The 17031-nt window shown below is 37.3% G+C and overlaps 2 protein-coding genes across 10 annotated transcripts in view; both read left to right on the plus strand.

Moving 5' to 3' along the window:
* The window catches only part of LOC128860944 (uncharacterized), a 50819-nt gene extending 42226 nt beyond the window's left edge, over positions 1-8593 (plus strand). For 8 of the 9 annotated variants that reach the window (XM_054098752.1, XM_054098753.1, XM_054098756.1 and 5 more), the window contains 2 exons: positions 1207-1641; positions 6280-8593. In XM_054098752.1, coding sequence (XP_053954727.1) covers positions 1207-1641; positions 6280-6722 — 878 coding nt within the window. In that variant the 3' untranslated portion in view covers positions 6723-8593. The remainder of the gene's footprint in view (positions 1-1206; positions 1642-6279) is intronic. The other variant, XM_054098761.1, reaches the window with a different exon arrangement.
* Positions 8594-13032: 4439 nt separating this feature from the next.
* On the plus strand, positions 13033-16820 carry LOC128860946 (tigger transposable element-derived protein 1-like). The gene has a single exon (XM_054098762.1). The coding sequence runs from the start codon at positions 15185-15187 to the stop codon at positions 16697-16699; it is 1515 nt and encodes a 504-aa protein (XP_053954737.1). The 5' UTR covers positions 13033-15184; the 3' UTR covers positions 16700-16820.
* Positions 16821-17031: the final 211 nt, after the last annotated feature.

Genomic DNA, 17031 nt, shown 5'->3' on the forward strand with positions numbered 1-17031 from the left:
ATCTGCTTATTGATACGGTAAAAGGGAAGAAGGTATATAACTAGCAGAACAAAAAGCGAATATTCTTCATGTAGCAGAGACTGACGGCCGCCGTAGCCGAATGAGTTGGTGCGTAGCTACCATTTGGAAATGCCAGGTACCCAACTCCAATTGATAGAAAACGTTTTTTCTAGTAGCGGCCGCTCCTCGGCAGGTAATTCCAACATCTAAGTGTAATTCTGCTATAAAAAAGCTCCTCATAAAAACCATCTGCTTTTGGAGGCGGCATAAAACTGTATATCTATCTCTCCGTTGGTGGAAAACATCAAGACGCACACCACAAGTAGGAGGAATAGCTCAACCAAACACCCACAAAGGGTGTCATCGCCAATTATATACATTGTTATTCAGTTTAAATACATAATATACTATATTTATATATATATATGACAGTATATTTAAAGTAAATTAAAGTTAAGCATATAAATTTATTCGTTATTTATTATTTTTGTGCTATTACTTATGAATTTTATTTCGTACAAAAAATACAAATGCCAACAAAAACGAAACCATTCAATACTTCAAAAATGTCATTGTAATTGCCAAAACTACACTAATTCTATTTTCTTTTCGCATTTTTCATTGCTTCCGTACGAAAATGTCCCACTCCTTTCCTGAAAATTCTTTTTCATCTCCAACCTCAATTTTGCATTATACATATTGACATACTGTTTGTGATCATGCCGCACATCGACCGCTAAATCGACATATAATTCCATGGATTTTAGTTTAGATGAAAATAGTGATGTTGTAAGAAAAAAAACCATGCTCCCCAACCTTTTATCCACACATACCATAATTTTGTAAATATGAAAATTTACTTACTTAAAAGTATATGAAAATTTACTTACTTAAAAGTATAACCTCCAAATTCAAATGGTACCATTTTGTATTATTCCCGGTCCCTATTATTTTCTTGTCTTGCCTCTTACTCCTTACCTGTGTTTAACGTACATACTTTTCACTAACTTTTTTTTGTAATAAAATAGATCGTTCCATTTCCAAAAATTCTATGTATATACTTTATGTTTGAACATTATTAACGAAAACAAGAAACAAATTAATTTATAAAAACAATCAACCGATCAGTCAGTCAGCCAACTCATTTAACCAATAAATCAACAAAAATCAAAACAACAACCCGCGTACTTCCCCTTTCAATTCCAGCTCAATTTGTTGGTCCCGGTGTACAAAAACTAAATCCTCAAACAATCCGTACCTCAAGTGGTGGTGGTGGTGTATCAGGTGGCAGCATTGTTCTGCAGCAACAGTCGCCGCAACAGCAACAGCAGCAGCAGGTGACACAACAGCAGCAACAACAGGGTCATCAATCGCAACAACAACAAACTACAACGACAATAAATGTGAGTGGTGTTACAGCGGGAAGTGGTAACGGTAGTGGAATTGGTGGAAGCGGCGGTGGTGGCATAGTCAATAGTGGCCAACAGACAGCAATTCAATTAGTGGGCACCATACAGCAACGGCCGCGCAACATACAAGTCGTGGGTACGAAACAGCTGAGTGGCGCACAAAGACAATTGATTGCGACGCAACGCAATATTGGTGGTTCCACGTTAAAAATCGCCTCAACGCCAATTAATGGTAAGACATAGGACATAGTATACCTATATTTATTATTTACAAAAATATATGAGGAAAACTGTCCAATGCTACTGCTCATCAGTAAATTTTATTCTGGCCTACACATTCGTGGTAGCAGTAAATGTTAGCTTTGTCGGGCTTCTTCTCAGTTGGAGACACCAAGTGAAGCCAAGTCTTTCCCCTATTGATCTTTCCAATCTCTCTTCTCCTACCACCAGCTGGTGCCGCAACGAGTACTTTTCGAGCTGGAGCGATTGTATCCATTCGGACAACATGATCCACACAACGAAGCCGCTGGATCTATATTCGCTGCGCTATGTCTATGTCGTTGTAAAGCTCATACAGCTCATTGTTCCATAGCCTACGATACTCGCTGTCACCAACGTGCAAATGTCCAAAAATCTTCCGCAAAATCTTTCTCTAAAACTCTCCAAGTGACGCCTCATCGGATGTCATCATCGTCCAAGCTTCTGCGCCATACGTTAGGACGGGTCTTATGAGAGCCTTGTAGAATGTTAGTTTTGTTCGTCGAGAGAGGACTTTACCACTCAATTGCCTACAAAGTAGCACTTGTCGGAATGAGATATTCTCTGTTGGATTTCAAGGTTAACATTCTTATCGGTGTGTTTGCTTCGATAACGGCAAGTTTGCTCGTTGACATAGCCGGCCAGCCAAAAAAGGGTATTTTCCATGGAGATAATTTTTTAGCCAAAATCCTGATCGCTGTATTTACAAGTGAAACGGTATTTCAATAATATTTTTTGATACTTTCTACATGTTCGTTAAGCGTAAAACGATTCTTGTTGAAATGTCAAACCTTTCGAAAATCAAAAATTGCTACCTGGTCACCCTACTTATCCAGAATCGACCCACCGGTCGTCTTCGTCTAGCTCATCTAACGGTAGGCCCAGGAAACTAGCTGTTTCGACGGGTTGGGTCCAAAGGGAGAGGGATGTTAGATGAGTGGGTTTGATGGGGCATTTGAAAAGCTGGTTAGTGTCGTGCTCTTCCCATTTGTTCCACTTATGTCGGGTTACCAGTTGCCGAATCTCGAAATTGAGATCCTTTATCCGAGGATCCCCGGGATCGGCCTGGCGTAGGCGATCACGCTCGTTCGCCAGAACAGCTGATTCAGCTGGCGGCTGTGATCGCCTTGCGGAATGCGCGTTCTCCTGCGCGCACATCGGTGGGAATGGGGAGAGCGGCGAAGATGTCTTCAGTAAATTCCGCGAATCTGGTCCAATCAGCTTTGTTGAAGTTGATGTATGACCGGTTATCCGCGGAAACAAAGTCGATAGGTTTCTCGATCGAGATGATAATGGGCAAGTGTTCTGATGCAAGCGATAGCATAGGTCGCCAGGTTATGCTATTTATCAGACCTGCGCTAGCAATTGTGATGTCAGGCGACCTGCTACAATTGCCCACTACCCTAGTGGGGGCGTCGTCGTTTACAGTGCTGAATGTCGGATCGTCTATCTGCTTTGCCAATAGCTGTCCCCTACGATCATTTGACAGGCTTGAATGCCAAAGATTGTGATGCGCATTAAAGTCACCTACTACCAATCGGTTTTCACCCCTGATGAGCACACCAATATCAGGGTGATATCCTGCCGGGCAGCAGGTGACAGGGGGTATGTAAATATTATATATTTCGAGCTCGGCATGGCCTGACCGGACAGCTATCCCTTGACAACGCTATCAACGCTAAGCCTCCACCGTGGTCTCGCTCGCGATTCTTTCTGTGCACATTGTAGCCGTCCCTGGTGATTAGGGGGGAGCTAGCGTGCAGTTTTGTCTCTTGGACCGCAGCTATCTGGATACCATGTCGGCTCATAAAGGCGACTATCTCGTCAATCTTACTCGTAAGTCCGTTGAAGTTTAGTTGTAGGAGTTTAAAACTCCTCGGGAGTGTGATCGTAACTCGGGGGGTGAGGGACGCGTGGTGTTGTCTGCGTTGGTCCTGCTGTGCGTTGTTGTGGCCTGACGTTGATAGACGGCCGCGCCGCAGAGGGCGGTTGCGGGTGCAGAGCTCTGCAGCAGGTGACAACGCAGTCGCGTGTCCACTCACGGGTGGTGCGCAGGCCGGAGCACCTCCGAAAGTGGCACCAGCCATTGCAAAAATTGCATTGGACTGTTGTCAGGTTCCGAGGGACTCTGGTCTGACACACGGAGCATACTGTGCGAGGAACCAAGAGCTGCTGGTTTGTCCCCGCACTGGGATAGGAGCAGGAGTGTTGTGGGTCGTTGGGGGAGTTGTGTTGCGCATGAGGGCTCCTTACCGTTGAGATATTATTGGTGGCGGCAGTTTGAAGTGCCGGCACTGAGGGCGGTAGCGCCGTTGAGGCAGGGACCGCCTGATTTCGGGAGCAACACAGGGCCACATACCTTAAGATGGTACCACCCGTTGCACTTGTTACACCTAACCGAGATGGAGTTCAGGTGGAGCCGTTTGTTGCAGATGCAGCAGTAAAATACCTCTGGTCTAGGGTTGGGTTCAACGCCAGCCCTGAAGAGAAGTATTTGGAGCAAACGCGCTGCAGGGGATTGCTCCTGTGACGAGAGATTGAGGATGGGATACGGTACACTAGACAGTACTAGTTTACTGGGGCGGCAGCTCTTGTCGGGGAAAAACCCGAGTCATTCCGCTAACGTAGAACCGGCTGCCATAGAAATGTACTAACTATCTCTTCACATGCCGCCTTAAACCCACTCACCTAAACCCTACTCCCCCTCGGGACCCAACCTGCCGGAACAGCACGTTTCCGGGGCCTACCATAAGATGAGTTAGACGATCGGTGACCGCATGGCAGGCCTAGTGAAGTGCTACAACAACAACCTAGTCATTCCTTAAATATCCTCGTTTGAGTTTTTACATTTGTTATAAGTTTATTGTCTTATCAATCTTATGTTTCCAAACAAATATTTGATTCTATTATTATTAATATATATATAAGAAAAGTAGAGGAGATCCACTACTTTACATTGGGTTTGGTATTTTTCTCGAGGAGTTTTGAACGTGGAGCTGATTCAAGCTCAAAATGTTACTTCAAGTACAAAAAAGACAAACGGGATAATATAAACAAATAAGGAAATGTCCTTTAAAAGTAATATCAGTAAACCAGCTGATGTGTTTTTTTTTTCTTTCACCTTGTACATTAGGACGTCAGTACAATATGAAATGACGAAAAACCGTTCCATTCGCGCTATCGTTGCATGCTTCTGACTTCAATGCAGTTCGTCCGTTTCTTTTCTATTCTCGTTTGTCGTGACATTCTAATGTACAAAACATTGTTGTTAGTCTGGCGTCACCATGAACTAATGGATCAAGGGCGATAGAATACAAGGCTGCGTCTTCCGAATTCGCTGTGTTGTCAGAAGCCATGAATAATCAAATAAAAGGAACGAGAATTACTTGTTTGTGAATAGGCAGAGTAGGCGAAAGCTATGGAAATAACCAAAAACTAAAAATTATACGCACACTTTCTTGCGACGGCTTCTTCCGCATAAAAACTCAAAAAACTGCATTTGGAGGATTTATATTAATTTAGTTTGTGCTTTCACAATTTAACACACGTCACTTCATTTTCATTAGTTGGTTTAGTTTAAGTCTCACAAATGACAATATTTCCAAGCCATTCACTGAATTTTCACAAACATGTAATTTTTCCTCCTTTTGTTTGTTTCGTTCGTTTATTTTGTATTGGTAAGGGACCTGACGTCAGACTTGTCAAAATCGCGAAAAATAAAGTAACTGTTTTGGGACGACCCCACCTTCAGTACTTAATTCACCTTGCTAATAAATGCGCCTTGACTTTGGTTGAAGCTAAATTTGCATTTTGAATATAATGTCATAGGTACAAGATAAGTTAGAGTTCACGTTACCATCAAATATTCATTTTAATTATAAACTCTCTGTATGTTTTTTATTAACAACATTTAGAAAAAACTTTTTAGGAAGGTGGGAATCCTTTTTTCAAGTGAACTTTAGTTGCTATTGCGGATGATCTGGCTAGGAGGGAAACTGTTCTAAAATCAGTAAATTCTGCCCAATGTGTGGGCACCCCTTTATCCTCAAGGAAGCTTTGCATCAGGTTAGTTTACATCGTGCAAGCCAACAATAGATGGAGCACTGAACCCACTTACGAGCTAGCTAGATAGGTTTGGCCTAGAAGGAATGAGCACAGAACTAGGACTCTTATCAATCTAGACCGGACTTCCATTAGTACAGTGGGTGGTATCATTACCAGACACTGCCTAATGGGAACATATGGGAAACTTTTGGGGTTTTCCTCTAATGACTTCTCTCGCAGCTGCAGAAGCGAGAAGGAGGTAGAGAGTTTGAATACTTACTCTTACCAGAACGCGAAATCGCTGTCTAAACTCTTACATCTTTGGATGTATAGTTGGCTTGGAATCGGCTTTTTCATGGCAGAATTATTTAATAGGAATAGTTAAAACAGATACTTGTCAAATTACAGAAACTAGAAGCCAAAAAATAGCACACTTAAAACATGCATCGGGTATAAAAAGTTTATTTTACTCAAACCCTGATTTGGGATTTAATATTATTATTATCATTAAAACCAGTATTTTGCTTTTTTCTAATTTTCAAACTTTTTTTTTTGCTCTCTCCTCAAGTATCGAATGCAAATACCATTACAACAACCGCTAATTTAACTGCCACACCTATTGTGATGTCGACGCAAAAATTGCAATTGAAGACGATAAAAACGCCACAACAACAACAACAACAACACGCACGTATACTAAATCAAGTGACTGCAACGGCTGCCTCGCAAACGCAAACAACACATCACGGGCAGCAGCAACAGCAGCAGCAACAACAACAGCAAACGGTTATAATAGGACAGCATGTAGCTTCAGCGCAAGCACCACAACAGGCGCAACAACAGCACATACAGGTTGCAGGGCGCACTGTAACGACAACGGGTAACACCAATCTAAACCAACAACTCATTTCGGCAATAGCCAAGGTAGCCAAACAACAACAACAACATCAGCAGCAACAACAACAGCAAGCGGCAAATCGGCGTAGATCGGCAACTGATGTAAATAAGTGAATGAAATCAGCGAAAATACTGTAGCCAAGTAGTAGCAGCGGTTGGCTGTAGTGAGTGAAAAGAGTACAGTGAAAAATTATATAAGCAAGCAGAATAAGAGAAAAGCAGATATTAAAATAATAGGAAGAAAAAACAAAACAAAAGAAAAAAATTTTAAAAACCATTATATTGCAAGTGCAAGCAAAATACGATGATTTAGGCTAAGGTATTATATTATACTTTAACCTAAATAATGTGCGTGTAATCACCCTAGTACCCTCGTTCCCACACACATACACTACCCCCTACATGCATGTAAGCCCAATATAGTTATCGGCCATTCCCTTTATTGCGCTTCCGCTCTCTCCCAGAAAACATTGTTAACGGCAATCAAACAAATAACTTTTCAATTGACTTTTTTTATTAAATTCTAGGGTTGAGGGTTAAAGTTGCTTATTGTAATGCCGATGAATACATTGGATTGTAAATAAATATCCACTAATCGGTAAAGTATTTGGAAATAATTTTCGAAAAACCAAAAATTATGAACAATTAAATACATAGAAAAGTTTGATGAACTCTAATCAATAAGATCATCTATTGGGGTGGACGATTTTGACATAAGTTTAGTGATATCTAAAATTCGAAGCATTAAATTTGAAGCATGTTTAACTAAATTTTATTTAAAAAAGCAAAAATCATTAACGAATTCATTTGAAACACTCTACCCTAGACATTACAACATACAAACATGCATATGTATGTGTATATGTTTGTTATTTAAGTGGCTAAAGTCGTTGTTAGTAGTTATGTATTAAGCACCACAAAACCCTAAAAGCAAAAAGAAATTAAAACTATAACTAAAAATAATAGTCGCGCTTTTCTCTGAAAATTCGGCGTCACTCAACTCCCAACGCGCCTTAAACAGCCAACTTTGGATTCCACGATTTCGTTGTATGTACATACTTGTATTCATATGTACGAATAACTCAAATCGAAAGTAAGATTAAGCTAAACTAAAATGAAAAGCATAAAATAACAAGTAACAAATTCCGCAATCAGTGTAGTGCTGTGTTTTTTCGTAGTTGGCGAATTTAGTAACTCCCCATAAATGTTAGTTTGCATTTGGTGGTGGGAGTCTAAGATTGTTTTTGTTTTATTATTCTTTTTTACTTACGAATCGCGCACATTTTCGTGCAAGTTCTACATACATACTACATACATACATGCATATACAATATGTTTATCCTTGCTGCTCTAATTTGCCTGCGTTTGCAAACGGAGCTTATGAAAGCGCGCAAGATCGTAGGGTGTGTGCCCTTGTGATTTTTTGCAAAAACAGAAACAAAAAACAAACTAAGAGCATTGTTTGTGCGGAAATGCGCCAATTATCCAAAGCGCGCAGCTTACTCATATTACACCCCGCTTAGAAAGAAAAAGTGAATCGATCTATACTAATTTACGTATGTACATACATTCAAACATACACCGCACTCATTCGAGTAAGAATATATTGAATTATATTATATATAAAATGTTATACTTTGACTATTGCAACCAATTTTTAGCAGAGTTATTATTTATATAGTTTTTCTTGAATTTCGCATTTGTTTACTATGCGAAACGTGTCACACATATGCATACATATATACAGACACATAGATATTGTACGCTTGTAAAAAAACAATTCATACGTTATGTTAATTAAATAATAAATTATCTTTAATTATTTAATATTTGGCAATTAATATACGATTAAGCATAAATAATACATTTAATAAAAAATACAAATACAAATATCAAGCTAAACGAAAAAAATACAAATGCAGCAATAAATTATAAACAAAACCTTAAAATTAATAAATAAATATAATTTAGAGAATACAAACAAATTATGAAGACTCGCGTTTTTCTCTCTAAGCCGAATATAAAGGGTGATCAATTTAGAGGTATCGGATTTTAAATTGAAATAAAGCATCGAAAATTCAAATTGATTGGGCGATCTTTACTATATTTGCGTAGAACCATTTATGACATTTATTTTTTAAAGATAAATATTTTCAAATGCTGGCCGCAACTGCGCCGTAATTCGGCCATCCGTAAACACCAATTTTGAATGACTCGCTGGGGGACTTCGGTCGGTATCTCGTGAATAACTTTAGCAATATTGGCCTAGAAATGCCTCAATCGAATTTTAACACCACAAAGCATTTAGACGTTACATACACCCACAAATTGAATTGAAATTGAAAAGTTCAAAGGTGTGATATAACACGATCTTGGCGACTGATGCGCTGGTCCGAGACGAGAGATAAATTACTCACCGAAAGGACGACGCAGTAAATCCATTATTTCACGGGCTGTATGGCAAGTAGCGCCGTCTTGTTGGAACCAAATGTTGTGGAGATCAAGGGCTTCAATTTCCGGTATCAAGTCGTTTATCATGGCGCGATACCGTTCTCTATTCACTGTTGGCGCCAGCCTCGTCTTTGAAAAAATATGAGTTGATGATTCCTCCAGCCCATAAACCGCACCAAACGGTTGTTTTCAATGGTTCTAATGGCTGTTCTTGATTAGCTTCGGGTTGCTCTTTAGGTCAAATACGGCAATTTTGCTTATTGCTGAGTTCTCTCATCTCATTGTTGGCCTGAGCGCGCGACGAACACTTTTCATAGAGCGTCAATTTTCGTACTGCAATTGTAAAGTCTTTCCATGATGAAATGTCAATGAATGCTGAAAAAATATGTATTTAATTTGACAGTAATCACGTGATCTGTCAAAAAACCCCTATTGGAAAAAGTATCTCCTATCTGATCACCCTTTGCAATTATTTTCCTGTTCGTCCCTTAACTGTTCGTTGTTTGTTTGCAATAAGAAATCGACAATACTTATTAGAGCTGTGTTTTATTCACCGTTCGTTAAATACTCCCATTTCGATAGTTTTGCTATTAACATCAAATGGTAATCACAACTGCTAATCAGCTGTGTTTACGTTGTTATTCTGTTAGGTTAATACACGAGTATCATAAAAGAAAAGTCAGAAGTTGGGCTTAAAATGCCACGAAATATACACTAGGCGACAAATGAAAGTTTAAAACTAATTCAAGTATCTCTATTTTTAGACTGTATTTCAAAGGTTTATGAATATACAAATCAGAACTAGATAAAACTCATTAAACATATCGTTCATTTTCCGGAAAAACGTGTTAACTGACAAATTTCGAGAAAATCCGACTTCTAATTTACTTTGCCTCCCTAAGTAAAAGTAAAAACACATTTTCATATAATAAGAATTCCATCATCGTCGATTCGCCAAGCGTTATAAAAACCATGTATTGGTAGTCCTGGAAAAGAGCTGCCAAAAATTGCATTTGTTTAGAAGCACTTAATGAGTATTAGTAAGACCGGCTCATACAAACATTTGTTGCTTCAACGCTTTACTTGTGATGCTTATGGTCTGTCAAATGAAACACCCTTTGTGTCTCGTTCTTCTCAATGTTGTTGTTGACTGTAGACTAAAAACTAACAATTACCAGGTGTGTGAGAATTCGCAAAGTTGAAGCGATAAAATTTTCGCTGAGGTTCCTAAACTAAAATTAATGCAGTAGTGTTGTTGTTCCCAACTTCTCCTAATATGAAGATCCACTAATCTTGTCATAGTTTTCAGAAGAAAAGGAAGACTAATTGGTCTGTACGATTTGGGAATTTCCTTGGACTGCTTGCCCATTTTTGGAAGAAATGCCACATTGATCTTACGCCATATTAATGGAATGCATTCTCAGCTGAAAATATATCTTTGTTGTTGCTTTCACATGCAAATTGTGTGTCAAGCGAGCAGAGAAGTGACGAATTGAAAGCGCCTACTATAAAAATTTAGCCATGAATTTTTGGCACAACTTAGAAGAAGAGCTACTGGTTATTTCTGCATTCTTATCTAAAAAAATTATGTTATCACGTCCTTCCAGCAAACTATCGGTTTGTAGGCTTTACTTCATAATTATTGCACTGAAAAAATAAATTTTAGCTCTTTAATTATTCTTATCGGCACGGAAAAAATATTTCTTACTAATAACTGTTATGAAATAACTTTTTCATTAAATTTCAGAACTGGTTTTCAAATTGTAAATCCGAGATAACTGTCATTTTTGGTCCCTGCATTGAACTTGTGGTTTTCTAACTTGGTTTCATTTTTTTAATTGCTTTATTAGTCCGTATTTATGTATTCATAGACTAAATTACAAGTAAACAAAATTTATTGATATGATCTAGGGGATAGTTATTCTACTGAAGTTGCATTTCGTGCCAAAAAGTTCGGACTTTTCATTGAGATTTTAATGTTCAATATGCTCAACCACAGATGCTTCGGAAACATTCAATTCCTGCTTCTCTTGCAATTTTGTAGCTAAAATGTCTGGATTGATGGGCAGTTTTCGTTTTAATTTGCTGTAATCGCCTTAAATATGTAACACAGGAGCTTAAAACTGTCTTCCATATTGAATATTATTTCCAACTTGTAATACTTCTTCCGTCGTTCTACACTTAATTATCTGATCCCTTGAGATTTTTTCATAGCTCACTTTAAAACTAAATCGAGAAGACGAATAATGTTTGTACATGACTCCGTTCACAAAACAAAAATTTAAAAGTTATTTAACCCTCCATTAGACACCTTTTTTTAAATCCTTCGATTGGGCACCCGGGTCTTTCCTTTTTTCGTCCTGTTCGAGGACTCTTTTTTATAAGGTTATACCCATAAATCGATAGATAATTAAATTTTAGGAAGCTGCCTGGAAGCTCAAGTCGTTAGCTATGATGGAAATATGTTAGATTTACGTCCAAAGTCCAAAAAGTCTGGCCAGACCCGGGTGCCTAACGGAGAGTTAATTTAATTTCCAATATCTACCACGGAGCGTAAACTTTTATTGATGCGATGGCTGTAATATATCGTCTGAATTGCTTGATCCTGTTTTTACAAAAATATTAGTTTGGGAAAAAAGAAATCCATTATTTTCCTGGTAGAAGGCTGTAGATCGACCATGAAACAGTTTCAAACCATTTGCGCAAAAATAATGGAACAAGTCCAAACTAATACAATAAACAGTAGCCAATAGGTACGCCTTAGGTAACGGTACTTACATGTATACCGTATCAGACGGATCGCAACACCGGTTTATATTTGCTTTCATATATCTTCATGTTCTTTTAAGAGGTATAACAAATCGTAAACTTTCATTAGTCGTCTAATGTAAAGGGTTCCAGTAAAAGTTCTCTATCTTTGAAATGGGATAGAAACAACAAATTCTTAAGATAGAAATAGATAAGGCATCTTCGTTTCGCCAAGCATTAGCAAGTGGCAAATAGATGAAACAACTGGTATAAATAAACATTGGTAGTGCTGGAAAAGAGCTGCCAAAAATTACATTTGTTTGTGAAAATAGTCAGTTATACCAGTTTTATGAAGTATAACTGTACTCTCTAGCGGCGAATCTTGCTCGATAATTTTGCTTTTGCTTTCAAATGCAAATTTTTCGCCAAGTGAGCAGAGCCCAGCCATAGCGAGCAGAGAAGTGGCGAATTGCAGGCGCCTATATAAGTAAGATACTTTTATTATTTCGTTTGTGGTGGAAGCTTTCAATGATGAATATTGGCCTTAAATTTCTTCGATATATTCTCTTGGTTATTGTTGTACCAGAATAAAACAGTCCCCATGGCGCTGGAGGTACAGTCAATAGCCGCAAATACTTACGGGCGATTCAGATCACGTAGACGTTCCAATTTTTTTTTTTTTTTTGGAAATGCTGCTGATTGCCACATTGGATACATTAGTCATTCCCTAATATAGTGTAAAATGACGAGATTTATGACGTCATAATATAGCACCAGTTATGAAAATGTTTGATGAGGTACCCGCTGGTGGTGGCAGAAAAGAAATGGGAGATTTCTTCTGCGTTAGAAAAACTAAATGGGGGAACCCTTATCCTAGAAAGAAAACACAACTGTCGCGCTTTATTGAACTTGACTCAAATTACCTATCATAACGTCAAAGTATAACAATAATAAATCTGTAAATCTTGGATAATTTGAAAGGAAAATATATTACACCTAATTATCTTTTTACACGAATTTGATTCAAAAGAAATTATAAAGAAAATATTTTTTTTTACACGAATTGATTTGTGTTAACACGATTTTCAATATTTTTTTAAATTTTCTTGAATCTCGTTGAGCAAATAGAGTGAAATTTTTCGACGCATGTACGAAGCGTTAAATTAATCTTAGGAAAAGTTTTTGAAACTCGGTTTAATAATTTATTTCTTACATATTTAATAAATTAAAATGTGTAAGCTTGGTTTCACCTAATTCTCTTTTTAAACGAATTTTTTGGGAACGTATCTATCGTGTAAAAAGAGAATTAAAGAAAATTGTATTACTCACGTACACATTTACTTATGCAACGTCACCTTGAACTGTCTCATGAGAATAATAGAAAATCGAATGAAAAATGCTCGGTCTCCATTGCGATTGAAACTTTTTGGCGTTGCTCATTCTTCACTAAAATGACGCGTATACGAATCTTGACTTCGAGGAAAATAATGATCAGGAGACATTCACGTACATAGCTTAGAGTGGAACAGACTATTGCGTTTTGAGACCTAGAAGGTATCAGAAGACGGAATCTGACTTATCCAGCCACGGACTATATATATATATATAGTTGGCGGAGCTCCTCCTATTTGTGCTGTGCGTCTTAATCTTGTTCCGCAAAATGGAGGGACCTACAGATTCAAGCCGACTCCGAACGGCAATATAATTTATAAGAAGCTTTTTCATGACAGAAATACACTCGGAGGTATGCAATTGCCTGCCGAGGGGCGACTGCTATTAGAAAAATGCTGTTCTTAATTTTGGTGTTTCACCGAGATTCGAACCTACGTTCTCTCTGTGAATCCCGAATGGAAGTCACGCACCAACCCATTCGGCTACGGCGACCGCCAACTAGCCAGCCGCAGACTACAGTAACAAAAACTCCCTAACCCAACAACAACTACTGCTATGACAATAAATTAAAACTTTTGAAGCTGCTTATTTTGTATTGGTGGTCCTTAAACCATTTTTTGAATTTTTCTACAGCACGCGAGCCCCCAGGAAAATGCGGGTCTGAAACGAAATGTCTCCGAAGCGGTGTCCTCCTTTTGTTTGGCCTATGCGTATGTACTTTATTGTTGAAATTCACTTGACAGTGTTTTCTTGACCTAGACTATCTTTAGGGGTATTTCTTCATTTGTTTTTTTTTTTGTGGTACTTCTGATTTTCTACCCTTGATTTGAATATTATTTTAGCAGATATTAGTACACATGTATAACACGTATAATATATTCGTGAATGCAAGAATTTTCGCTTCTAATTATCACATACCTAAACCTAATTGAGGTGTGAAAAATTTAAGAAATATATGTACATACATACAGGTAACCCTCCTATAACGCGGTACTTCTATAGCGCGATTTCGCTACAACGCGGTTTGCGAATTGCGGAATGTTTCTTATAACGCGACTCCTACAACGCGATTTTTAAGCATTTTTTAAATACATATTCTATAAACTGTATTCTATAAACACACAATTATCAAAAATTACTTGTGTATATGTGTATATCTATTATTCGTAGTCTCATAAAGAAATAATAATATGTTTGTATTATACATATGTACATACTAAAAGTGTTTGAATGTTTGTATGCACTATGGAATTTTGCAAACCGCAATTTTTTCAAACATTTACACACACGTTTTTAGATAAAACAAGGGGTTTCCCCGAAAATTAACTCTTGAGCACTGTTGCCAACTCCCTCTGAGTAACGAGAGCTAAAACACCTCAAAAAAAGAGCTAAAAAGAGCTAAAAAGAGCTAGAAAATTTAAAAAAAAGAGCTAAACAAAGAGCTAAGAGCTAAAAAAAATATTTGAGAGCTAACGAGCAAAAAAAAGAGCTAGATCTAGCTCTGAAAGAGCTAAATTGGCAACAGTGCTCTTGAGAATGTTTTTGGAAATTTGATTTGGTTTAGTCATTCACAGTAAGTCGTGAAGAGGAGTTGAAACAAATTTTAAAACGTTTGTGAAACCATTTTTCGTATAATAATAATTTTGTAAAAATCAAGATAAATAGATTTTATAATCGGTGAGTTTCTGTTAAACTTTTTTTATAACTTAAATTAATTAATTTGTAATTTAGGCCATAAAAATGCCAAAAGCAAAGGAAAACGCATCATTAAAACGAAAGTTTATCACGATTGAAACCAAAATTCAAATTTTGAATCGGATTCAAAATCAAGAGAGAATAGCTGATGTTGCTAGACATTTTAAATTAAACGAGTCCACGATAAGAACCATAAAAAAAACGAAGATAAAATTAGAAATTCGGTATCATTCGGATCATCGGTCCTCGCAAAAATCACTTCTCGGCCAAGGACGAAGATAATAGAAAAAATGGAACAATCGCTAACGGTATGGATAGAAGATATGACGCAAAAGCGGTTGCCTTTGGATGGGAATATAATTAAACAGAAAGCATTAAAAATATTCAATTATTTAAAGGAAACAGGACAATCAACAACCGACGAAGATAACCACCAATTCGTGGCTAGCAAAGGTTGGTTTGAAAAGTTCAAAAAACGGCATGCTCTACACAATTTGAAAATTCAGGGTGAAACAGCATCCGCAGATGCTGATGCGGCGAATAAATATCCTGAACAGTTCATAAAAATTATTGAAGAACATGGTTATTTGCCAGATCAAATATTTAACGCTGATGAGACAGGTTTGTGGTGGAAAAAAATGCCATCAAGAACTTTTATTTCGAGGAACGAAAGAGGAGCTCCTGGCTTTAAGGTTTCTAAGGACCGAATAACATTGTTACTTTGCAGTAATGCATCTGGTGATTTTATAACAAAACCAATGTTTATTAACAAGTCATTAAATCCACGTTGCATGAAAGGAAACAATAAAAACAATCTTCCAGTGTATTGGAGAGCGAACAAAAAAGCATGGATGACTGCCAAACTATTTAATGATTGGTTCTATCATTGCTTTGTTCCCGACGTAGAAAACTATCCAAAAAAAAAGAACTTGGCATTTAAAGTTTTGCTACTTTTAGATAATGCACCAGCTCATGCAACTGATTTAAGTCATCCAAATATTCAAGTTGAGTTTTTACCGCCCAATACTACATCAATATTACAACCTTTACATCAAGGAATAATATCAACCTTTAAAGCATACTACATACGCAAATCATTTGAATTAATATTAGAGAAGATAGAATCATTGAATATAACGGTCAAAGAAGTCTGGAAACAGTTCTCAATTTTAGATTGCTGTGAAATCGTCGGCAAATCACTCAAAGACATTCGTCAATCAACACTGAGAGCTTGCTGGAAAGCACTTTTGCTAGAGGTTGTAGTACAGGAAACTGTTGTTAATCTCGTTGAGGATGAATATGAAAACGTAGTGAGACTGGCAAACGTAATAAAAGGCGATGGATTTGACGAAATAAATGTGGCTGATATTCGAGAATTAGTTGTGGACGACGAATTAAATAAAGTAGATTTAGCAGCAATGACAAGTGAAGCATTATCGATTGAAGAAAGCTCTGACGACCTCTCTGACACCGAAATCAAAAACTTTTCGCTAAAAAGTGTGGAGAAACTTTTAAATCTGGCGAAGGAGTTGGAAGATTATGTTTTGGAAAACGATCCTCTAAATAGTAGAGCAGAAATGTTCAAAAGAAATCTTGAACATGATTTATCTGCCTACCAGGAAATCTATAAAGATTTACGAAGTAGGACAAAGCAGACATCAATAAAAGATTTTTTAAGACCAGCAATAATAGCTGAACCGGATCGATGTGATAGTGGGTCAAGCTCGGATTTTGAAATACTACGACCAAGAGCAAAACGTTTGAAGCAAATTATAATAAGCGAGGACGAGGAAGCGGATTTGTAGAAGGTTGAGATTTAAAATCCTCTGAAATATGTAGATTTGAAGATCCGTGTCTATTTTTCCCAGATTTTATTTTCCTTAGTTTTATGTTATTTAAATAAATGAATTGCTTTTTGCTGGTTAATTAAAGGAATTAATTTATGTTATTATATTGAAATAGACAAATAGAAAAATATCTTTGAAAAAATAAATTTTTTTTATTCGATGAAAGGTCTAATATAATTAATTCGGCTGAGAAAACTTTAAAATGTTACTTGCGTGATATTGTTTAAGAAAAGGAAAAATGGAGGAAAAAAAAGTTTCCTACAATGCGGAGTTTTTCAGGAACCAATTAA

This window comes from Anastrepha ludens, chromosome 4 (genome assembly GCF_028408465.1).
Source record: "Anastrepha ludens isolate Willacy chromosome 4, idAnaLude1.1, whole genome shotgun sequence".
Lineage (NCBI taxonomy): Eukaryota > Metazoa > Arthropoda > Insecta > Diptera > Tephritidae > Anastrepha > Anastrepha ludens.

Coding starts and splice junctions, on each gene's coding strand:
- LOC128860946 (XM_054098762.1), top strand. CDS start 15,185: ATGGAACAATCGCTAACGGTATGGATAGAAGATATGACGCAAAAGCGG.